Raw genomic sequence first — 25,899 nt, 5'->3', positions numbered from 1 at the left:
TTTTTTTTACATGGTTTAATAATTTTTTGTTATTAAAATGGAAAAATTGAAGTTCCTGTTTTAAAGCTTACAGATAGATGGCTAATTTGTATGTCATTGACACTTTTGGCACTTTTTTGGGGTATTTTCATTAGTTTTGTTTTTCCTGTAAATGATTCAATAAATACCGTACCGTGCCATTCATACCGAGGTATTACCGTACCGTGAAATTCTGATACCGTTACATCCCTACTTAAATCCCATTTTACCTAATTTCTTATGTTATGTATCAGAAAGATGTGCCTCTTGCTGGAAGATTATCTGTTGCTTTTCTCTTTTCATTTTATCTATGAGTTTGCTTCTTTTAATTGGATTTAGTAACCCATTAATATTCAAAGTAAATACTCTATATTCCTGTTTTTGCATATACTATAATCAGATGTCATTGCGAAGATCACGGTGACCGGAACATAAAAAAAAAACACAAATATGAATATCCTGAACCACAAAAAAAAAAAAAACATAACGAAAAAGGTCTCCAAACCTTAAAGTCTTAAATAACTTCTTAATGTGAGGGGAAAGCTCTTCCTTCACTAAAGGGCCCCTCCTTGCTGTCCCTATTGCACAAAAAAATTCAACGTACATATATTCAGCGCCCATATCTGCCAATATTATATTCTTGTATTTCTGGCTAGGTTTTTAAGTTAAATATTTCTACTAATTATAGCAAGGGGTTTTAAGTGTATAAATTAGAATCCCTTTATGTCTTCCTACCAGTATGTTACTCAATGACTTGAGTCTTGGTGTGCTTTAATCGTTCATCTTGTGTCGTTGGTCAATTCGGTTAAATACCATTCTTCCTTAAAATGAATTAAATGTCCATCATCGGTGAATCAAGTCAAGAACTTTTACCAGTCTCTCAGAGTTCTTTGTTAGGATCTGTCAGGTTTTACCCTTCTTTCGAACACAGCTAGTGTTGTCCCTTTCAAATTCCCGTAGTTCTTCTCGGATTTTTGCTTGTTTTTCCTTACTTTTCTTCAATGTCACTCCAACCTTTTGCCAAGGTCTTTGTTTCACTTTCCCAGAGATTCCTATAATAGTTTCTTCTTCGCTGTTTATCAGTCCTTTTTCTTTTAGATCTCATGATGCCCCCGTTATTGAAATGTACATGACAGGTTTTCCAGAAAGATCCTAAGTTTCGGCGGCGTTGGTGTTTAGAACTTAATTCCCTTTTCTTTCAGAATTTTTCTTATTGGTACAAACGCCCATCTTTTCTGGTGGATCTCAGGTTCGTAGTCTTGGTCAAAGAAAATCCTTTTTTTCGTTCCAGTGTATTACTTTCCAGGGCCCTCATATACGAAGACTTGCGTTGAAATCATACTAAAACATTGCGTACCCACAAAGTAAAATGTAAATGTGCGTACACACTGTAAATGTGCGTACGCAGTAAAATATTCAGATGTATGAAACAGAGAATATGCGTGGGATTCGGCGTACGCACTTTGTACATCCGAAACGTGAAACTGAGCGCACGTGCACAAGCGCAAAACCCCTCCCTGCCTCCTCCCCCGTATGAATATGCTAATGACTCTACTTTGGTAAAACCAAGCGAAAAAGCAATGGCAAAAGCAAGCAAGAAGACAAACTTTGGACAGAATGTGCTATCGGAGGTAGACTAGAGAAAAACGGTGTTATTTGCAAGTTTTTCGTTGGAATGAGCTAGTTGAGCGATTTCCACCCGTTTGATTGACAGAGACAACAAAGCTAAATAGGGTGGACATCAGCAGCGCGAGTGGTGTAGCTCGTAAAACGCAGGGCAACATGTTTTGACACTGTCATTCAAGAACGCGGTTCAAATCCAGTGTCTGATGAACTCATTCTTTTTTCCCCATTACATATTAGATTTTGCCTACTCTTCATCACGAGGAACACAAGTAGGAAGTGTGTGTATTATGTTAAGGGTGTTTGAGCATCACATATTATCTGCACATTTATTGAATAGAAATGTTTCTGATTCACGTATGCAAATTCGTCTTTAGATGGTGCCTTTATAGCAATGTGTGTGCAGTAGATCGCTCCAATTACATTGGGAAAATCGGCAATCGCTGCAAGTTGCGCTTCAATTGTTGGGTAGTCAACTGTATGGTATGGAAACCTTAGATACCTGCTAGACATGCGGATGATCTCGCCCCATTTGTAGTGTGCAATTTAACACAATTGCCTCTAGGAGTCGCCAATGGAAATAAAACAAACACACACAAGAAATGCACGTATGCAAGGCATGAAGTTGGCGTAGACCAACGCACACTCTCGCGTTCATTTCATCGTTAGTAAATCCAAACGTGAATGTGAAACCTGGCGTACGCAAATTTTTTGTGTGTATGCAGCCTTGATACATGAGGCCACAGGTCCTTCGTTTTGTATTCCAGGAAGAATACCATCGCTGATCTAGGATGTGCGTCAGCAGGTGGTTTTGGACCAATTACCGGGTGACACTGTTGGATTTTAGGGTCCAGCTCCGGTTTGATAATCGTTTCCACCAAGTCTTGGATATCATTCCCTTCGCTTCCTTTCGGGATTCCAAAGATCAGAATATTATTTCTAAGGGAGCGTGTTTCTAGATCTAACAGTTTTTCTTGTAAATTTTCTTAAATTTGGATGGTTTGATCGAGCATTTAATAAATCTCACCAACGTTCTCCTCCAATTCTCCAACTCGCTGCTCCGCTTTGTTGACCTTTTTTGCTGTTGCGTTTAGGTCCATAATAAGGCCATCCAGTTTTTGATTGACTTCTTGTTTAAAGTTACTTAGTTCCATTTTCTTGTCTTTTGTGAGAGAATCTTGAAAGGTGGTTAAATCAGATTTAATATCCATCCGGAAAGTTTTGATGTCCGTATGTATTGCTGCAATGCTTGCTGACAGGCTATTAGCTACCCCGTCTGTCTCTGATTTTTCATCTGTTGATTTCTCGTTTTTTTTCAGGTTTCATTGGTTGTTTTGTTCTAGCCTTTTTGTTTTTGTCCCCCTCCGTGTTATTTAAACATGGTCTAGGTTATCATATATGATGTAAAAAGGAGGATTAATACCAGTGTGTATGGGAGCGCTCTTTCTATGCTGCTACATGTGTCGAAGCCATACACGTACCATCCCATGGGTTTCTTAAGCTGCCCCGAATGAGTGAAACTCTGTACACACTGATCATGTCTACGGTTTCTCTCCAGTGTGAATTTTCTCATGTGTTTTCAGGGTTCGTGAGTGAGTAAACATCTTACTGCAGTGTGAACACTTGTACGGTTTTTCTCTAGTGTGAATCCTCTGGTGCCGTTTCAATTCTGCAGCTGTGATAAAAGTCTTCTTACATTCCAAGCACATATACTCTCTCACACCAGTGTGGATCTTCATGTGTATTTTAAGGTATGATGAGTGGATGAAACTCTTCCCACACTGAGTGCATGTGAATGGTCTCTCTCCAGTGTGGATCCTCATGTGTTTATTAAGGTTTGATGATTGGTTGAAACTCATCCCACACTGAGTGCATGTGAATGGTTTCTCTCCAGTGTGGATCATCATGTGTTGATTAAGGGATGATGATTTGCTGAAACTCTTCCCACACTGAGGGCATGTGAATGGTTTCTCTCCAGTGTGGATCATCATGTGTTGATTAAGGTGTGATGAGTGGATAAAACTCTTCCCACACTGAGTGCAAGTGAATGGTTTCTCTCCAGTGTGCATCCGCATGTGTAGAACGAGGGATGGTGATTGGCTGAAACTCTTTCCACACAGAGTGCATGCAAATGGTTTCTCTCCAGTGTGGATCCTCATGTGTTGATTAAGGTATGACGATTGGCTGAAACTCTTCCCACACTGAGTGCATGTGAATGGTTTTTCTCCAGTATGGATCCTCATGTGTTGATTAAGGGATGGTGATTGGCTGAAACTCTTCCCACACAGAGTGCATGTGAATGGTTTCTCTCCAGTGTGGATCCTCATGTGTAAATAAAGGGATGGTGATTGGCGGAAACTCTTCCCACACTGAGTGCATGTGAATGGTTTCTCTCCAGTGTGGATCCTCATGTGTAGTTTAAGGGATGGTGATTGGCTGAAACTCTTCCCACACAGAGTGCATGTGAATGGTTTCTCTCCAGTGTGGATCCTTATGTGTTTATTAAGTGATGATGATTGGCTGAAACTCTTCCCACACTGAGTGCATGTGAAAGGTTTCTCTCCAGTGTGGATCATCATGTGAATCTTAAGTTTGCTTTTGCTTGCCAAATTCTTTCCACACTGAGTGCAGGTAAAACAACTCTTGTCTCTCATTTTTAAAACACCATCAGTCTCTAAATGAGTTTTGTCCTCAATTTTGACACGATGTTCCTCCTCTTTACTCCTCTCATATTCGTTAATTAGGTCTGAAATAAAAAAAAGTTCAGTTTTTAGTAAATCATTAAAACTCTCATCAAAAGCTGAAGTGAAAAGCCACTAAAACAAAGGCTACACAAACCTTTATTTTGTATGCACATTAAATGTAAAAACATAGCAGATCATATTTAGATTGATCTTGTCATTTCAACCTCCTGGGGTTCATTACACACATACACATTTAAGCGGATTCTTATATGATTGATCCCAGATCAATTTTGGTCATATTGATGAGACAAATTTGAAAGCTGTAAATGGCCAGTTTTGTAATCACAACAAAACAACATGTTTTTGTAAAACTTGTAAAGCAGATAGGGAATGTTTTTCATTCGGTGCCTGACTAGTAAATCTGTCAGAAAAACTGCTGAATCTCTGTGAATATTTGCCTCACAGACATGAGACATATCTGCATAAAGCCTTAAATCTGCACCTTAAAATGACAAATGTTCTCTAGTTTAGTAATGTGCATGTAACAAATGCAATGAAGAAATCTAACACTACGGTTTCAGATCATTAAACAAATGTAAATATTAGTCAAAGATAACACAATTAAACACATTGTGCAGTTTTTAAATTAAGGTTTTTATTTTTAACAGGAAGACAAAATACTACCTATGTTAAAATGTTTTTTTCTTATTAAAACAAAAATTTAATTTACCACACTGGCTTCAAGCTCTCTAGCCACACCCAGACCTGATTACTACCACACATGTGTTCGCAATCAAGAAATCACCTAAATAGGACCTGTCTGACAAAGTGAAGTTGACCAAAAGAGCCTCGAAAGCGGGATATAATCACAACAACACTTTAACTACATGATATAAGTAATGCAAAACAAAACCATGAGATTAAAGAAACTATGAGATGGTAGGTCTTGACATGAGGACTCCCAAGTGGCCACAGTGTCCTAGGGTAGCTAGCATAACAACTTTTATATACCCATTAATGAGTAATGCAGGCATCCAAACAGGATACTCCACATACTCCAATCAGGATTTACCACATAGTCCTATCAGGAGTCTTGGGATCATCACAGTGTATTAATATTGTAAAACTTAATACCTGTCACTCTGCCTAAATCATCAAATATTCATCAAGTTTGTATTCTACTCAAAAAAGTAAATGTAGTAAACCAGAAAGAATCTTGAACCTAAAAGTAAAGAAACTTTACTAAAAAAAGCTGCAACACAGGACAATTGAATGGGCTTTCTAAACTTGAGGCCCTGGTATACTGCAAACTAACTGTCCTAGAGCTCCATCTTCTTTGATGTGCAGTGTCTTCCCAGTGATTTGTTTCTCATTCAGGGAGTCAGACAGAGAACATCATCCAAAACAACACTAGCTACATGAATGCACTGGAGAGTAGAGTACAGATGTATCCGCACCTGTACAATCACTTGCAAAGACATTTTAAGCTGCAGAGGCACTGTTTGCCAGATGTTTATGAAACTGTTTTTCTCTCAGCCGTCATCATTGTGTTTACGGTAAACGCGAGGAGCCCAACACATTTACAACCTCACCTACTGCAGTGTAGGAGTGTTGGAAAACAGTATACCGTCACTCAGCCTTTTCAAACATTATTCAGACATGACACATCCTTTGCACATGAGAAAATGTTTTGCTGCGTTCATGTCATGTGTGCAACCTTTTGTCTATGTGTTTCTTAAGCTGCGCTGAGTGAGCAAAACTCTGTAGACACTGATCAGATCTGTACGGTTTCTCTCCAGTGTGAATCGTCTGGTGCAGTTTCAATTTTGGAGCTGTAAAAAAGTCTTCTCACACTCAAGCACACATACTCTTTCACACCAGTATGAATCTTCATGTGTTCATTAAGGTTTGCTGATTGGTTGAAACTCTTCCCACATTAAGTTCATGTGAATGGTTTCCAAGTGTTGATCCTCATGTGTTTATTAAGGTCTGATGAGTTGCTGAAACTTATCCCACACCGAAGCTGCGGTCACACAAGAGTTTGAGCATTCAAAATTATGTTGTATGGAGCTGCTAAAAGGGGCGGGATTAAAAAACATGATTGGGCATTAAAAAAAGTGAGCGATTGGTCCATATTTTACATTTCTGTCCAGAGAGGTCATGTTTTGATCTTCGATTGGTCTCACACAGTCAAGTGATGCAATTTTGAAGGTCAGAGTTCACCAAGCTTGAACTTTGCAATGGAGTGAACTGCGAAACTTGACGCACAAACTTGCGTTTCCAGTTTGACACATTCTCGTGCGTATGAATAGAAGTCTATGGGGAGAAAAGTCCAGTGTGACCACGGCTTAAGTGCAAGTGAATAGTTTCTCTCCAGTGTTGATCCTCATGTGGTGATTAAGGAATGACGATTGGCTGAAACTCTTCCCGCATTGAGGGCATGTGAATGGTTTCTCTCCAGTGTGGATCCTCATGTGTTTATTAAGGTGTGCTAAGCAATTGAAACTCTTCCCACACTGAGGGCATCTGGATAGTTTCTCTCCAGTGTTGATCCTCATTTGTTGATTAAGGTATGCTGATTGGCTGAAATTCTTCCCACACTGAGTGCAATTAAATGGTTTCTCTCCAGTGTTGATCCTCATGTGTTGATTAAGGTATGCTGATTGGCTGAAACTCTTCCCACACTGAGTGCAATTAAATGGTTTCTCTCCAGTGTGGATCCTCATGTGAATCTTAAGTTTGCTATTGCTTGCCAAACTCTTTCCACACTGAGTGTAGGTGAAACGATTCTTGTCTCTCCTTTTCAAACTACCATCAGTCTGTAAATGAGTTTTTTCCTCAATTTTGACATGATGTTCCTCCTCTTTACTCCCCTATTACTCTTCAAATAGGTCTGAAATAAAAAAAAAACATTATTTTTCATGAAGTCTTAAAAACTCTCATCAAGAGCTTAAATGTGTAAAGACACATTGACTACACACGTAATTTTCATGCACATTAAATGTAAAATGAATCAGATCATATTTAGTTTGGTCTATTAACGTGTACACATTTAAGCAGATTCAATTCATCTTTATTTATCTAGTGCTTTTACAATGTAAATTGTGTCAAAGCTGCTTAACAGAAGTTATTGTATATTGAAACTTTCTCTGTGTTTCAGCAAACGAACCGATATTTGGGGACTTCTTATTTCGACATATTCTGGGAAAATGCTTTGAAATAAAAAATAAATAAAAAACCTCAATACACTCTGGGCAAATTTACTCCCTTTTCGTTATATTCTTGGCAGTTTTTTCTCAATTGGCCTCTATTATAACATTGTTTTATTGCAAAGCCATGACAGCATATAATCATGCATTAACAATTGTTGGTGTTTTCTGTGATGACAGTCAACATTGTTTCTTTGGTCTTTACCCATGGGATGGCAAAAAGGCAAATGGGTGAGTCTGTGTGGTAATGTGGGCTGATGTGGCTGCAGTGCCAGGGCTGAATTTTTGTCCCAGTCTGCCCCTGGGTGAGAGTATAAAGCAGGGGTCACCAATCCTGGTCCTGGAGGGCCGGTGTCCCTGCAGGGTTTAGCTCCATCTTGCCTCAACACACCTGCCTGAATGTTTCAAGTATACCTAGTAAGACCTTGATTAGCTTGTTCAGGTGTGTTTGATCAGTGTTGGAGCTAAAATCTGCAGGACACCGGCCCTTCAGGAACAAGTTTGGTGACCACTGGTATAAAGGAAGAAGAGGAGAGTTGAAGAGGGCAGCATTATGTGGTGTGCGTAAGAAATAGAAGTTGACAACTGTTGCAGTGCGGGGAAACGAGTAATGACACGGGTCGAGACGAGCAGTGTAAACGTGCTCGTGACGTCTGTGAACGAGTGCATCACCAAAGACTTCAGCGCAGTGAGTCCTGAACACAATCAACTTACCGATTTATTTCGCTGGCATGGAGTCAGCTGCCGGCTCACCGGCTGGGTTCGTCAACGCACTCAATCTTCACATCCACACCTCCACATTCGCCATTCTCCACTCATTTCCCTTGACCCCTCCGCTCCGTGGGTAAGAAGCAAAAGTTTAGTTTTTTTTTTGCTCAAATTCTCATTTTATATATTTTGTTTTGAAGGCATGAACTATCATTACTAATGCAATGATTCACATTTGAGAAGACAAAGACCTACATAATGAGTAGGGCCAGACGGAATCTGCGGACGTTTTTTTTTTGCTATTTCTGGAGAGAATTTTGGTAAAAATCTGCGGATTTCTGCGGAATTTTATTTTATTTTTTTAAACTGCATTGTATATAAATTAAATGAACATTTTCATATTAGTCAATAATATTACTGTTTTAATTTAAAAGCTGAATAAATATAGATTTACACACATTTACTCAAGCAAATAAACAAGTAATGTTGGGGTAAAAATCTGCGGAATTCTGCGTGCGCAGATTCATTGTGGGCCTAATAATGAGCCATTAGACAGGTATGTGACACCGAAAGCGGCGAGAGCGTCAATGTAGCCTTAAGTCAATTATTTTCAATGAGAGCCGGCGGCGATAAGCAGCGAGGAGTGGCACGTCTTTGCCGGTGTGGGCGTCGAGGAGGGTTGAAATCAAGTCAGCTTTATGGTAATGAGCTATGACGTGGTTTGGCGGCAAGCAATCAGAATGTAGAAGTCCACCGCTTGAGAGGAGTCCAGAGAACACAGTTCTCCTGTGAACTTTGGTTCCGACCAAAGTTGTTCCCAAGAGTTTGATTATTCCGGTCGCCGAATTTCTAATTATTTGCAATGTTTCATTACTGGAACATATTTTAAAAAGTTACTGGCGTGCATTAATGTTGCAAGTTATATGTTTTTTTCTTTAAAAAAAGCGTGAATATCATGCGACAATACAAAACAGTATTGCTGCTTCAGGATATTTTAGACATATGGACACACTGGATAATTGAGTGAAGCAAATCCACATCACATGCAACTTGATCTCTCATTGTTAAACAAATTTGATAATAAGTGAGCAACATTTTCAAGCTAGAAAGTATGGTTTTATGCAGTAATGTAACTGATAAGATATGCTGCAACGGCCCCTTTAAATACGAGATCAATGTAGCAAATTTTGACGCTCTTGCATCCAGAGCTAAAGACAGACAGCGTTGTCACCAGGGCGGCCAGAGCGACCTTTGACGCACTCGCCACTTTCGTTGTGAACGTACAGTAAGGGGGAAGAGTTTCAAGAAAGAATCTGAGGGAAAAAAAAAAAGTTTATTTATATATATTTTTTTTTATTTGTTAAAATATATTTAACTATCACACAAAACAACTTGATACACTTGTGAGAGTCAGTAAACTGTATACAACTCTGTAAGATATATATATAATTACATAAAGCAAATCTACTGATAAATACACTTTACGTATAACTTAAGGCATGCGCTGGAATTTACACGACACATTGTGTACAGAAGGCACATTCAAAGCAAATCAACAATGTAAATATGAAGAGTGTGAGATAATAAAGGGTGTAAGGTTTGTAAAAGCTGAGTGTGAGCATAACATGATCTTAGCTGACGTCCAGATTCATGAAGAATCTCAGAGCCTGAGGAGCCATGTCAGCATCAGTCTCTTTTTTTTACTCTTTTCCACATCTGAAAAAAAAAGCAATCTGATTACATGAACTACATTATTAACATTTTTGTGATGTTCACTGATACTAGTACTAAATCTACCTAATAAACTCAGTTACCACATAGGAATTACAAACTAAACAACTTCTGTTCTGTAAACAACGGTCAGTATATTTTTTACAATAGCTTAGCATATGCATACTTGATGAGAGAACAGAATGCAAATAACAAAGAAACTATATTTTAACACAATTAACCACAAATAAGATTATCATACTCACATGAAAAAAATTATTAGTAATTTATAGTGAATAATTAAGTTGTTTTGAAGCATACTATAGTAAAATACTTGAAAATATTTGTTAAATTAATTCAATAGTTATTTATATAACATTTTTATTATATAGGCCTATGTTTATCATTATATGCTATATAAGTAATAGGATACACTTTGTACAGCAATGAAACTACAAGAAGGTAAGAATAAAAGACTTACCCGACATGAATTCTATCCTCCGCTGGGTGTAGACGTTCTTCAAAATGTATGTGTTCGTCATCAGAGTCGTGCTCTTCCTTTGAGGAGAAAGTAAATTCTTCATCGACGTCCATCCGAAGTGCTTCTTCACTCGTCTAACATGTGCATCTATGATAAAGCTTGTCGTTTTATGCCATGTCTCGGGAAGCGTGTACATTATTACCAGGCTCACCTCAGTTTATTTCCATATGAACAGCGCGCTCACAGAGGGCAGGATCACAATAGCTGTAATGAGGCGATACAGGAGAATCTGTACCAGTCCCTACTTTTATACGGATTACATGAAAAGAGATTATTTGTTTTTGACTTGAATTGGTTAATGCAAAACTATACATATCAAGCCTTCTATAGATATATCTCTCATGCCTCTTTGTTGAGTATTTGCAGAGTTTCTGTTCATTTTAATGACGTGTTTTTTCTGACCACAGTCTACATGTTGCGTGCGTCTCTTGCAGACGATTGTAATAACAAAGCCTGTAAAAACAGTACGCGGAGAGAGAAAAGAGAGAATGCCTACACTGTTAATACTCCTTATTTTGCAAAAGCACACAAGTTTGTTGTCATTGTAAGTGTGCACAATAAAAACTAGACACTTAACAGATTAGATTGATGTATTGATCTGATCTGTACCATCAAAACTAAAAGTGTAATTCAAGTTCTTTTTGGCATTATGAGGAGAAGACGCATAAAAATGTGTACACGCGGTCTTCAACCCCCTTATGTAAGAGTGTAATTGTTGTTATTCTGAGATTGTATGTAGAGCGGTCTACAAACTTTTTGCGAGTGTTGAAGCTGGTTTCTGCTGATAAAACTGCAAATTATCTACAGTAAACTTTCTTTTAATTGAATCTCTGACTCCTGCTCTTCTTCATCTGATTTTTGGGATAAAACTGTTGGTCCCCCTACAAAGTGTATTTATGCATGCACACTATAATCTACTGTTTTACTCCACTGAACTCCATATAAAAGACAGAAACTTTTTGAACATGCCTATCTAAAGGGTTAATGCTGCCAACTGATGATCAACAGTAAAAATGACACATTTGACCTCTTCCCAACAGGAAAAACGGCAACAATCTAGAATGCATGATTATTTGGTGTCTTGTCTTTGTGGTAAAAAATGTGGTTTTAATGGAAGTCAATGGGTTAAAAACAGCCAGGAACATAATGGAAGAGTGTAGGGCTGCACGATTAATCATATTATTAATCACAATAACGATATTTGTGGCCCACAACCAATAATTAAATATCGTCACGATTTTACAGTATAACCAAGCCGTTATTTTAATGAGTGGAGTTTACGGATTGTACTGCAAAACAAACATGAGGTGACTGCGTCTAGATTGCAAGTGTTTTTTTCGAGTAATGTAATGTAATGTTGATCAGGTAGCCTTTGCTCCTGTTCAGTCTAAACTTCCCAAGGTAACACAACAAATCTCATTAACCACCTTAAAAACCATCACAAAGTGGCTGTCATCAGTAGGTTAATGAGCTCAGGACAAATCTGTTTTGCATTTTTCTATGCATTACTAACATTACTAAACATTTGTTAACAAAATATTTGCAGATATTTAGCAGGTGTTTCCTGACACATTTGCCAGTCATGTAGACAGAAGACACTATCCAATTGTTTCAATGAAAAATAAAAAGTCACTGTGGCCCTGTTTTCATCAATCTGATGCAACTTTTATTATTTATATGAAAAGAAAATGCAATTAAAAGTTTCAGAATTACCTCAATTCATAAAAACATTGCCTATTTTATGCATTAAATAATGAAATAGATTAATTTACTAATTTCCTTTATTTCCGATTACCATGCACTTTAGTCAGTTTTACAAGTTTTTTTTTTTTAATATATAATAATTTTTTAGGGGTTTTCACCTTTATTTGGATAGGACAGTGGGAGATTTTACAGACAGGAAAGTGTGGTAATCAGAGATAGGGAAAGGATCGGCAAAGGACCACAAGCCAGGAATCAAACTCTGTCGCCGTGAGCACCTTGGTGCTATGTGTCGACACACTAACCACTAGGCTTTTGGCACAGACAGTTTTACAGTTTAAAAGATGTCGTGAAAAGGGACATGAAGGCCCTCGACATAAACATCAAGTCCTGGGAAGACCTCGCAGCTGACCGCCTGAAATGGAGGTGCACCCTGACCAAACAACTCAAGTCAGGTGAGAAGAACATGATGCGTGCATCAGAGGACAAGCGAGTTCACTGAAAGGTGCAGAACGTCAGCCAGGGAGCCACTATCAATGCGACTGCTGCGGTAAAGAATGCCTCTCCCGTATTGGTCTCTTCAGCCACCAACGACGCTGTCTCAGACAATCAGTCATGCGTCAAGATAAGAGCTATGATACGTCATCCATGGTCAACACTGACCAACGGAGGCCTACTAAGCTTTTTTTTAAATAATCGTTTAACAAATATTTAGCACATTGAAAGTAATTAAATTATCTTGTCTTTTGTTTTAAAAATGTATGCAAAGGCTCAGGAATTGATTGCACGTGCATTGCTCTCATGCCACATTTTTAAGGATAAATTTGCATCTGTGTGCTGCTTTGAAAAGAATAAAATTATTAAAAAGCACATTAAAGACTATACACATAAAATAAAACAGTCACAAAGGTGTATCATATGGAAAAAAACATCAATTGACGGGGACTGCTTTTGGTTTTAAAAGAATCAAGCAGATTTTAAAAAAATCTAATTTGCAGAAAAGAAAATGACAAACATTTTGCAAAAGGACAAACTTAAATATATCGGGACTGTTAAAAGAATATTCTACTTTATATATTCTTTCGACTCCAATAAAACAGCTAAAGCCCCGGTCAGATCACATGATTTTTACTGTCGTTTATGAAAGTCACTACGTCAGATAATTTTTCTTTCTTTTTAAATCTTGACTTGTCGTGGGTAGCAAATGTGCCAGACTACACGTTCCTTCACATTCAGTCATCCTGTGATGTCTACAATGATGGTTATTTCCCAAAGCAGTCACATGGGTTGCTAAAACAATATATATATATATATATATATATATATATATATATATATATATATATATATATATATACAGTATTTTTGTTTTTTTACCTCACTTTCAATTTGTTTGTTTTTTAAATCTTATTTTAATCTCAATAAACACTGATGCTTGCAGACAATAATAATGCATTTTATTTAAAGGGGCCTTTCATTACACTCATGGTCACCGTACAGGGGTCCGTTCTTACTACCTCGCTTAAATGATCTAAGATGATTTGGCAGATCCTGGATCTTTTAATCTTGATAACTGATCTCTCGCTAATTTGGTTCTTCAAACAAGTTCGCGAATCAGATTAGAATGTCTGGATGAACTGATCTGAGATCGCTGCGTGTGTTGTGAAGGACAGATCTATCGATCCTCGAAATCATGATCAGCAATGCAACGATTGGCTGACTGCACAGCAGCGTAATGTCATCATCTGATTAATATTCAATTATCCATGTGAGCAAAATTACATCAAATTAGCAGCAGTAAACGGTGCGTTAAATATGACACGCAATAACCTTCCACATTTGTTGTGAGCTGCAGGCTTTCCACTTTCATGTGTCAAGAGTATTCATCATGTATTTCAATGCAAATCAATGTATTTAGTTCTACATTTAGAAAAGATTTTTTTATTCGGTGTAAAGAATAACTGGTTGTTTACAAAAGCAATTTCATATTGGTAAAGGCTTCTGCAACTTTTGTGAAGCATCAAAACACTGGCATATTAACTATCAAAACATGTTTATGACTGCATAAATGTATTATTGCTTAAAAAAAAAAAAGTCACATATTGTGCATTTCTATTATACACAATTTGTACTAAAGCGATCTAAAAAGTTCATATAAATAAGTTTTCTCTTTGCACCACCAGGTGACAGTCTTTGTACTTTCATTTCGAGGGTGCAGATTGCATAAGTTTTATTAATATGTATAACTTTATTTATTTTATTAATAACTATAACTTTATATATATAGTTAAAAAATATGTAGCATTTTCCCAAGTGTATATAACTACTACTGTAAGAAAATATCAGAATTCAGAACATACTTTCTGTTTTATCTTTGTTTGAACTAAGCCGATCTAATTCTGTTTATGTGAATTGAACCTGCTCCCGATCAGGTTTGACCTAGCAGAACTGTTGCTATGACAACAGCTCTCGGATCAGCTTTGAAGAATGAAACGATCCTGGTTCTTGTCAAATCGTCAATATCCAAATCCAGCTAACTGAGTAATCCACGTACGAAGAATGGACCCCACGACAGCTAGAACAATCAGTTCAAGTAAATACACAATAAAAATAATAGCAATAGCAAAATCAAAACAATACAAACTTAGAAAATTTAGCACATTTAAAATTGGGGACTTCCACGTTTTTTGACATATTTTAAACCAGGGTTTCTGCAGGTTTCACCAAGTTAAATTAATTAAACCATTATGATAAATAGAGTTAAAATGACCTTTTTGAATTAAAAGTTTAAGGTTTTTCTGAGATGGATTGTTAGTGATTGTATGGGTTTTGGCCAGATTGGATAGCAAAACATGAACAAAGAAAAATGAAGACTTGTTTAAAAAATATTTAAGACCTACAACACAATATTTCAGTAAATTTAAGATTTTTTAAGGCCTAAAATTTAGATTTTGGAATTTACAACATTTTAAGACCCCGTGAAAACAATGTTTAAACACAATAGCCCTGGTAACTAGTTATTATAATAATGTAATTTTAACTCAGATACTATCTGTGAGAACTAGTAACAACTACTAGAAACAAGTTTAAACCCATAAAGTTGATGAAATAAAGGGAATTGTGATTACCGTGACATTAGTACAAAGTACTAAGCCAACACTATCACTGTAATAGCAGATATCTTCTATGAGAATACTGTAGGTCAAACATTGTCAGCTCAGACAAACTTTTTTAATTTATTGTTTTTATTTATTTTATGTAGCGCCAGTGCTCAAGGACTCTTTAAAAACAGTAGGAGAATCAGAAAAGCAATAAACTTAAGAAGGTAGAGAAAATGGGAGATTAATAATACATAAAAAATAATGACAAAAGACACAAGAACAAGTAACAAGAAACAAACTCATTCCTCTTTCAATGAGTGCTTATGTGCGTTTAGGAGAACTAGGCAGCACATTCAGAGCTGCAAGATGGATTTAATTTAGTATTCTTATTATTAAAATATATCTGAATGAGGATCAAATGACTGAGTTGGTCTTTGAGAATGAAAACTAACCTGTTTGTTCCTGCAGATCTTCCTGTTTGACTGTGAATGCTTCTTCAATCTTCACATCTTCACTCTCCTCTTTAATAAACGCCATCTTTATAACAGTGTGGAGATCAGTCGCTTCAGCAGGAGTTTTTCTCTGCGTTTGGACACTTTATCCTGTTTAAAATCAACAAAACAATATAAATGTCCTGTTTAAAATGAATAAAACAAAAAACAGAAACAAAATAACTTCTCTTCAACGCTTGCTTCAACAGTTTCTTTATATCAGAGTAATCGACAAAAAGAAATCAGGTAAAAGAGTAAGTCTGAATAAGAAACAATGACCTGATTAAAACTAGTACTCCATTTCTTGTATACTTTGAATGGAATGACATTATGCTATTTAATAAACACTTATTACACACATTTCTGTTAACTTATTCAAACAATAGCCCTCAGTACTCTGAGTAAAACAGTACTACGTTGTATAAAGGGTTAAATAATATTGTCAACAGCAGGTTCATAATTTAGCATCGGGTAAAAAGCCTGAAACTTTAATCAATCGGTTTATTTTAATGTAAAAGTTTTAAACACTAACCTTTTTCTAGCTGAATCCCAGCGCCGGAGCGGCGCAGCCTTATGACGTCACACGCCACGCCAAAATAAAAGTCTTTTTTGTTTAGTTTTCTTTGCCATAATGTAGCAGTTATATTGATACATTTCTCCCTCGTTTTCCACTTTCCACTATAACTACTCTCTCTCTAGCTCTCTCTCTCTCACACAGACACACACACACACACACAGGCACAGATAAACAGTATTTGAAGTTGATCAAAACCTTTAATCTAAACATTAAAAAAAAAACAATTTTGAAAAACTTTTTTAATCCACTTGACTCTAAACCACATTACTATTAATATGCAAAGCTCATCCTCGTAATTATGACATGTACTTTCCTATTTCTACAACTTTATAGGCTATATCTAGGGTTTTAGTGCAGTCTAGGGTGTACACTAGGCACTCAGGCATTGTCCACAACCTGTTTCAATCCCCTGGGAACAGAACATGAATGAAGACACTTTAGATGAAATCTGAGAGTCCAGAGATGCTTAAAGTCCAGAAAAGGAACCAAAAACATTGTCAAAACAGTCAATGTGACTTTAGTGTTTTAATAATTCCGTACATTTACATTTATATAGCACTTTACTGGGCACTCAAAGCTCTTTACACATAGGGGGAATCTCCTCATCCATCAATTAATTGTAATTGAGTCTCAAGAACACTTTGTGCCATTGAACCATAGTGGCTATTTTTTTGCCGCTGTATTCTTCAGTATATCTTCATTTGCATTCAACAAAATAAACTCAAACAGTTTTGGATCAAGTAGAGGATGAGTAAATGACAGACTTGTCATTTTTTGTGAACTACCCCTTTAATGCTTCTGTAAGTGAAGGTAAATTCAATATTATTACTATTATTGTACTGCTAAAGAATGGCAAGAAACATAGAATACAGATAATAAGAGACAACAATTCATATGAAACGGGTGCCATTTCCACATTGCAATTTTCTAAATTCTCATTAGTACAAACTTAAAAAAAAAAAAAAAAAACTACAACTTGAAATATATCTTAACCCTCCAAAACAGCTAATTATAGTAATAATATATAATTATAATTATATTGCTTTTCTTTAGGCAAGAGAGCCTCTCTTGTACCACACCATTACGGACAATATGTATGATATTACAGAAGTAAAATAACTAATTGCTTTTTAATTTGAAATGTTTTCCAAATAATCTTTTATGCAGCTATCAATAGAAAGTCTGTGGTTTAATCATTTTTTTTTATTATTACATTTTTAACTTTGAAAAATAAATTTGGCATCTCAATTGCCTCATTGTTTTCACTGAAAAAAACAGATTAACTTAAAAAGTACAAATCAAGTTACATTTTTATTCATTATTATTTTAGTCCACACAGAAAGAACACCATTCAACATTCATTTATGTAACATTTCATTTTCTTTCCATAAACCTGTAAGAAAATGACAGTGTGACGGGGTGGTATCTGCTTTGACAGGGTTGTTTACTGTGACAAGGTGGTAAGGACAATGTATTTAAAAGTAATTCAACCAGTGTAAACCTTTAAACAAGGTCATTTGTGAAGTAAAAAAAAAAATATATATATATATATATATATATACATATATATATAAATATATATATATATATATATATATATATATATATATATATATATATATATATATATATATATATATATATAATATTATATTATAGTTTTTATTTTGAGGTATGTAAAATTAGACCATTAAGGGAAGATGGAAAACCTCGGCTGGATCAGTTGGCATTTCTGTGTGTGGAGTTTGCATGTTCTTCCCTTGTTGGTGTAGGTTTCCCCTACAAGTCCAAACACATGTGGTATAGGTGAATTGGGTAAGCTTAATTGTCCTTAATGTATGTGTGTGAATGGGAATGGGTATTTCCCATAATGGAAGGGTATCCGCTGAGTAAAACATATGCTGGATTAGTGGGTGGTTCATTCTGCTGTGGTAACCCAAGAATAATAATGGGACTAAGCCAAAAAAGAATGAATGCTGAGCACTGTATGTCCAGTAATGTTAATTCTGAACTGTGTGCTACTCTTGATAGAAACAGATCTGTCTGCAATTATGTTATAAGATGTGAAATTTTTAATTAAATTTTAATTAAGTGAAGGATTTGAGTGAAGGATAATGAGTGAATGTCTAAAAATGAGTGTGTGAAAGAGAAAGTAATGAAGTGTGTGAGAGACCAAACAGGGTTAGATTTACAAAAAATTACTAAATTAATTGATTAGCCCTAAAGAATATTTGATTTCATACATCTTCACATTCAAATAGGGCGCAGAACCACGCCATCACATCCCTTACCACCCTATCACAATAAAAAATGTGACAGGGTGGTTAAGTGCATCCAAAAATGGCTGCAAATATCACATGTGGTCAAGTTCCTCTCCTAACATACCTTCATTCAATCAGAAAATGTACTCTTCTTTGCTTTATAAATGTAAAAAAATAAATATGTTTACCCTATCTATTTTGCGTGACGGAGTGGTTGGGTTGAGCTTGACAGTCCCTGTCTTACAAGAAAAAAAAAAAAAAATGTAAATGAATTTCCGTAATTCCATGCTTTTAGTCTTGGAGGGTGCAGGGCCCATATGATGTCAATTCTGTTTTTGTGATGTCATTGAAAGCAAAAGTACATCTTTTATAGATGAAACAAGTTAGTGTGACAGTGTGATAAGTCAAACTGGGAGGCACACAAATCAGGAAATATTTACAAAAAATATAAAATGTATGAATTAAATATATCTTATGGAAATAGAAACAAACATATAAACCTCAAAACAATAAAAACTTGGGAGGGAAAAAGTCATTTATTTCGTAATATTTTAGGTGCAAATGCAATGCTGATCAGCACAGACATGTGAAATATATTATGTAATCATGAAAAAGTATATAAAAAAAGAATATTACCCTTTTAACGTTAATGTTCTGTTTTTCCAGAATACTAGTCTTTTCTCAATCCCTCCAAGCACTTCCTCCCACATTGTATAATCTGCTTTCTTTTCATCCTTCCCCATTAAAACTCCTAAACTCTTGATTTCTTTAGTTTCTTTAAAAGTGAACAGCTCTGCTAAATTCCCTACCTCTCCTAATCTCATGTATTCCGTTTTACTTTCATTTATTTTTCCTCCTGATCCTCGACAGTATTTTTTGCACTATTTGCATCGCTTTCTTTACACTTTCGATATCTTTCATTAAAAGAGTTGTATCATCTGCGTATTGGAATATTTTAGTTTCTTGTCCATCCAGTCCTATTCCCTTTATCTCCTCATCTTGTTTTATCATTAATCCCAAGGGTTCTGCCACTAATGAATATAAAAGAGCTGATAGCGGATACCCTTGTCTGATTGATCGTGTGATGTTTACATATTTTGTTAAAAAACCATTACATTTAATCCTTGTTGTTGCCCCTTTGTATAAAATACTAATCCATTTTTTTCTAATCCAAAACTCTGTAAAATCTCAAAAAAAAAAAAAACTGTGCTCAACTCTATCGAATGTCTTTTCAAAATCCAAGCTAATTAAAAAGCCTCTTTTTTTCTTTTTGTTCATGTATCTTATTGTGTCTTTAATGCTAATTGTTGTGTCCGCTATATCTCTTCTCTTTGCTCCGTATACCTGGTTTGTTTTTATTATACCTGGCATTATTTCTTTAAGTCTGTTGGCTAAAACTTTAGATAAAATTTTTAAATCTGTATTTAGCATTGTTATTGGTCTGTAATTCTTTAAATCTGTTTTTCTCCTTTCCTCTTATACATCAATTCCATTAATCACATTCCCATTCTTACATTTAATTCTCCTTCCTTAAAAATCTCCTCATATAGCTCTTTTAAAATTCCATAAAATATCTTTTAAAACTATATAAAACTCATTCTCCAACCCATCTATTCCAGGACTTTTATTTTTATTTAACTCGTTAATTGCTCTTTTTATTTCTTCCTTGTTTATTTGTTCATCACATTACTTTTTTTCTATCTCTCCTACTGTTGTTTTTTGTTTAAACAAGTAAAAGTAAGTTTTAACCTTTACTCATTCACATCAATGTTTCTCTGGCGTTTATAGCTGTATTTGTGAAGCGGATCAGTTATGACAAGAACAGCTCAGAGAATTTGTACATACTGAATTATCACATGATCAAATAGCTCTTATAGGCTGTTTGAGTCATTTATAGTTGATCTGGTGTGGATTGTTTAGGTCAATGATATGATAGAGCTTTCATAATGATTCCGTAAACTATCTTGAGGGAATTCGAAAAGGTTTGATGCACAAAACTTTCAGACCTCCAGCACCTTTAAGACACACAGACATCGAGAATCAGCTTATAAACCTCAACGATGGTGACTATTAAAAAAAAAAACACAATATGTAAATTATGCACAATTACCAAAAGGTTTTGTTTCACAGTTTAATGTTCTCTGTAGTGTTCATTATATCAGTGATTACTGAAGTGGATAAAAACTGATGAGGAGAGCTGCATGATCACATCTGTTTTCCACTTTTAACAGACTAAAATGAGTAATTACTGTAGCTTAACTGAGGGGAATTGAACAAAAGCAACATGAGGGATTCATTTGTCGGCTGAATTTAGCCTCAACTCAGCAGCATGACAGCAGGATAAACTTTTAATATTATTCCATTTTTTATTCCCACATCTGATCTAAATGCAGTTATTAATGCATTGATATCATCTATTGTCGATCGGCCAATCAGAATCCAGCATTCAGCAGAAACTGTAAATGTCTTATTGTAATGAATCTGCATAATGAGTGATGTTTGATCAGAATCATTCTGACTGCAGATCTGCTGAAAATAAAGTGTGTTTAGTGTTTGTTTACTGACTGAGAGTCAATCTGTGTGTGTTTACAGTCTGGATCATGGAGGAGAGATGAGGATTATAGCAGGACCACGCAAATGTACGACTACACACACACACACAAACACACAGCTGTAGTGAGTGTTGTGTTATAAATGTGTCTCTTGTTGTGTTCAGATGCCCGTTTTCTCACACTGGATCCAAACACAGCACACACTGAACTTATTCTGTCTGAGAAGAACAGAGAGGTGAAGTGTGTGTGGAAGAAACAGTTGTATCCTGATCATCCAGAGAGATTTGGTATTTATCCTCAGGTGTTGTGCAGAGAGAGTGTGTGTGGACGATGTTACTGGGAGATTGACTGGAGTGGAGATAATTATAGTGTGTTTATATCAGTGTCATATAAGAGCATCCGGAGGAAGGGAAGAGGTCATGAGTGTGTGTTTGGGTTTAATGCTCAGTCCTGGAGTTTGATCTGCTCTTCCTCCGGTTTCTCATTCAGACACAATAACATACACACTGATCTCTCAGTAAAGCACATCAACACGAGAATAGGAGTGTTTGTGGATCACAGTGCAGGAACTTGGATCTTCTACAACATCTATAGAGACACAATGAGCCTCATCCACTCAGTCCAGACCACATTCACTGAGCCGCTCTGCCCTGGGTTTAGAGTTTTTCATGGATCATCAGTAAAACTGTGCTGAAGACTGACGTGAGATTTACCCATAATCCTCTATAGGATCAGTCTGTAGCGGTGAGAGTGTATGTGTATATATATATATATATATGTGTGTGTGTGTGTGTGTGTGTGTGTGTATATATATATATGTATTTGTATATATGTGTGTGTGTGTGTGTGTGAGCGAATTTGAGTGTGTGTGTTCACTGTTTAAGCTTGTGCTTAAGTAATAAAAGCCTCAGTGTGAAAGGCTCCAGGAATAAGTTCTCTAGAGTGTGTAGAGTGTGTTGTCCTTTTAGAAATGATCTTCAAAACCAAAAATCAACACAAAAGCAGGATTTGACACAAGCAAAATATTTTTGACTCCTCTCTCGTTTACAGTCTCTGCATATGTTATGGTAAAACATGCTGTCATTCATGTAAATGTCATTACACAATATGTAAAGAACATGTTTTAAACACAATAAAAAAAATAATAACATATTTAATGACCACAGGAGATGAGGATAAAGGTATATTGCTCTATATAAACATGCATATAGAAATTACTGTCAGTTTAATGGTGTACTGTAGAAGCAGATAAGCTGATCTTTAAGTGTCAGAAACGGAGTAAAGTGATGAAGCTCTGGGTAATTATAGCAGTTTCTCTCTACACATGAGCTCCTACAGAGCAGGTTATGGTTTAGGCTTAGTTTACTTTATGGCTTTATATCTGTGGATATATGATCATCTTTATAATATTAATGTTTAATGAACAGATGCAAAACATTTAAGACTCCATATCAGATAAGAGACTTAAACACAGTCAAAGGTGTCTCAGAGAAGAGCTGATGAACCCTCATTGGTTAGGTTGATTATTCTGTTCTGCTAAATCAACCACATCTGGATGCTCTTGATCATTTGTGTAGTTCTATGAGCGTCATCAGTGAAGATCATCAGGGATGAAGCCAATAGGAGAGGTGGAGGCATTGCTGTTTTGTTTAAAGATGTCTACAAATGTAAGGAAATGTCCTTAGTTCTTGTGGCAAATATTCAGGAATCCTTTTGTTTTGCCTCAGAAAATTAGTCATTGCAAACAGTTGCTTTTTTGTCAGTCCATCTCCACCAACACCAACTTCAAAATCTTCAGTCTCAGATGGGTCTCCTGACAAGTTGCTGTCTGCTCTTGATCCTTCAATTGCGTCGTCTTCTCTCTCTTGAAATGTCCACCACATCGCCATGTATATGTGAAGACACTTTGTATTGCTTCTTTGTTCCTTTACAAATACAATACCGTTGTCCCAACAATGTATATAATGACACTCTTGTGCGATCAAAGAGGCACCATCTTCCCTTTTACCTAAATAAACTTAAAAATATATAAATCTTCCAGACTCTTCTGTGTTTCTCTGGAAAAATGGGAAAAACAGAGCAGTTTCCCTCTCCTGATGTCGATTTAGTGATTTAGGCATTCTGACACTGTTAGTGGACATCAACCCTTTTTTCTGCATTGTCTTTAAAGACTCTTCTTTCAGAGGCTCAGGAGGAATGTACAGTGGAGCAGAATAAACTCTGATCAGATGCTTACACTCTGCACCAGGCATTCTACTAAGTTTGGCCAGAGTCATGAATTCTCTACACTCTGGTTCTTCGAAGGCAAATTTTTTGATAGCTAGTGAAGGCCTTTAAATGATGTAATGTCCTAAAAGAATTTACATTTTTGACTGACAAGTAGTTTTTTTTATCAAGTGAAATAAGTAGTATCTTGCCTGATAAATTATAATCATATGCTGCAAGCTGCCACAAAGACACGTGGGCCGGGTGCACGTACTGCATGCGTGCACAGAAAAAAAAAAAGTCATATTGTTTTGTGTTTGTCATATAGTACATTTTTTAAATGTATATACAGTATCAATGTATTATCAATATATCTATTTTTTTACACCCAGTTTATGTTAATATTACTTAATAAATATATATATTTTTTTTAGCCAACTGACATGGTGCCCCCCTCCGGAGTTGGTGCCCTATGCGTATATGGAGCAGCGGTACTGCTTGCACCTAGTATCTTGACTTAAAGATATTGTTTTTTAAGGTACCTTTTACTTTAATTGCAACTTTTACTTGAAAGTACAGGTTAGTATAGAAGCTACACCAATCTATTACAGAAATATGGACTTATTTTTTTTTTATACTATTTTCATTTTGTACCTACTGTAGTGTCTTTACTACAGTTTCTTTGTAGTATGTGTACTCTCACCTACGCTCTGCTTAACCAGCCTTCAAGTGCCTGTCTGCATCTGGTCCCGAGCTGGGCTTTGTCAGCTGACGCCAGCTCTCCTCTACTCTTTCTCTGACCACTCTTGCGGGACCCATCTGTTTTCATCTGAAGAACTTCGAGTTATCCAGTACTGCGCACAGCCTGGGTATTGCGTGCGGCAGTCTGCCTTTGTTGAACTATACCTAATAAACTGTCCTTGTTTTCCCACACCTCTGGTATTCTGTCTGGTATGTCACAAAAATAGTATATTCTGGTGTATAGAAAGTGCAAGGTAATCTCTTCTGTTAGGATGGAAATCTGTCCATATATCGATTACACCAATGTCTTCAAATAGTGCGTTAATCTTCTTGTATAGTCTAGCCATTTAAGGAGTCTAGTTTTGGATTAAAGTGTACATTTTAAATCCCCCCACATATTAACAATTCTTATATTTCTATTGTCATGACCAAGCAGCAACCTCCCGCTCTCCCTCATGAAGCCAAAAAGGAAGTAACTGAAACTGCAACTCATCGGCTTGCCTTTAGGGGCTGGCTCAAGGAAGTCCAGATGTTCACAGACTGCAATGGTAAATCGGCCAATTATTTATTTATTTTTTATCTTCTTTTTGGCTTAATCCCTTTTTTTAATCTGGGGTCACAACAGCGGAATGAACCTCCAACTTATCCAGCAAGGATGCACTTCCAGTCGCAACCCATCTCTGGGAAACATCCACACACACACACACTTGTACAACATGCAAACTCCACACAGAAACACCAACTGACCCAGCCAAGGCTCGAATCAGCGACCATCTTGCTGTGAGGTGACAGCACTACCTACTGCGTCGCCTGACCAATTTTACAGCTGGTAAAAACATGTTTACAGCCTGGTACAAAATATTCTTTTGGTGCCTATAGCTAATGTAACAGACTTCATTTGATTCTGTGATGTGTACATTTCTGATGTTTAGTATGTAAGTGTGTGCGATGCGTTTTGTCACTAGGGGTTTGCCGTAGCTGGGTTGCCGTAGCACGGGAACTGCAGGTACTGAGAACTGTGAGAGAAAAGTGTTCAGAATAAATGAGATTTTGGAAGAGTTCAGTTGCCTCCGTTTGTTGTTTTGTATGTTTCAGTGTTTAGGCGGCCCCTGTGCAAACGCTCGGTTACACTAATACTACCCTTCATGACAACTGTGAGGGGGGTAAATGTTTTTATAACTCATCTGTTTAATTTATATTATAAGTCTGCATAAGTAGGAGCGTAGCCACTTCAGAGACAGCTAGGCCTCGTTGGTCACCGTCATCTCACCTCAGCTGATTCCGGCTGATTAGCCACTGAACTCTGCATGTACATTGTATTTTTGTTTTGTTGTATGTGGCTTTACACGGTCAATTGCATTTTGGAATTATTTCCTACAATTGTCAGATAATGTGACACTTTGTGTTCACAAACCATTCAAATTACCTCTGTTTCCCAGTTGAGTGAAATTATATATTATATCTATAAGTGTATTTGTTGTATTGAAAAAAATTATCATTTATATTCTTTAGACCTGTAATGGTGGGCGGTTATGGGTGGTTTTGCAAACTGAATATTGTGGGAGGGGAGATTTTGGGGGTGTGTGAACTGCAGGGAGGGGGGTTATGAGTGCAGTGGTGAGGTGATATTCTTTTAAGTTTTCTGGTAGACAGAACAAAAACGGGAGATGGGTCTGAAATATGAGAGGTTTATGGGAAAAAAAAAGTGTTATGTGTTTTCCTACTGCAGTAAAACGTCATAAAAACAAGTGGTCCAAAGTATTACAACAGTGTTTTT

At 36.4% G+C, this 25,899-nt stretch overlaps 1 protein-coding gene across 5 annotated transcripts; it reads right to left on the bottom strand.

Annotated features, from left to right (window-relative positions):
* Positions 1 to 396: 396 nt before the first annotated feature.
* LOC103910470 (uncharacterized) lies at positions 397 to 16,374 on the bottom strand. Of its 5 annotated transcripts, none has more exons than XM_073947661.1 (5): positions 16,319 to 16,374; positions 15,748 to 15,897; positions 8,249 to 8,370; positions 5,641 to 7,218; positions 397 to 4,387 (listed from the first exon to the last, which is right to left on the bottom strand). In XM_073947661.1, the coding sequence occupies exon 5, from the start codon at positions 4,293 to 4,295 to the stop codon at positions 3,183 to 3,185; it is 1,113 nt and encodes a 370-aa protein (XP_073803762.1). In that variant the 5' UTR covers positions 4,296 to 4,387; positions 5,641 to 7,218; positions 8,249 to 8,370; positions 15,748 to 15,897; positions 16,319 to 16,374; the 3' UTR covers positions 397 to 3,182. The 5 variants fall into 5 exon arrangements, with proteins under 5 accessions (XP_073803762.1, XP_073803761.1, XP_073803763.1 ...); XM_073947660.1 differs by having other exon boundaries at positions 5,783 to 7,218; XM_073947662.1 differs by lacking the exon at positions 8,249 to 8,370 and having other exon boundaries at positions 5,783 to 7,218.
* Positions 16,375 to 25,899: the final 9,525 nt, after the last annotated feature.

The sequence above is a fragment of the Danio rerio genome, chromosome 4 (genome assembly GCF_049306965.1).
Source record: "Danio rerio strain Tuebingen ecotype United States chromosome 4, GRCz12tu, whole genome shotgun sequence".
In the NCBI taxonomy this organism is placed as follows: domain Eukaryota; kingdom Metazoa; phylum Chordata; class Actinopteri; order Cypriniformes; family Danionidae; genus Danio; species Danio rerio.
The sequence above is the reverse complement of the archived record's forward strand: the minus strand, read 5'-3'. Positions and strand labels throughout refer to the sequence as shown.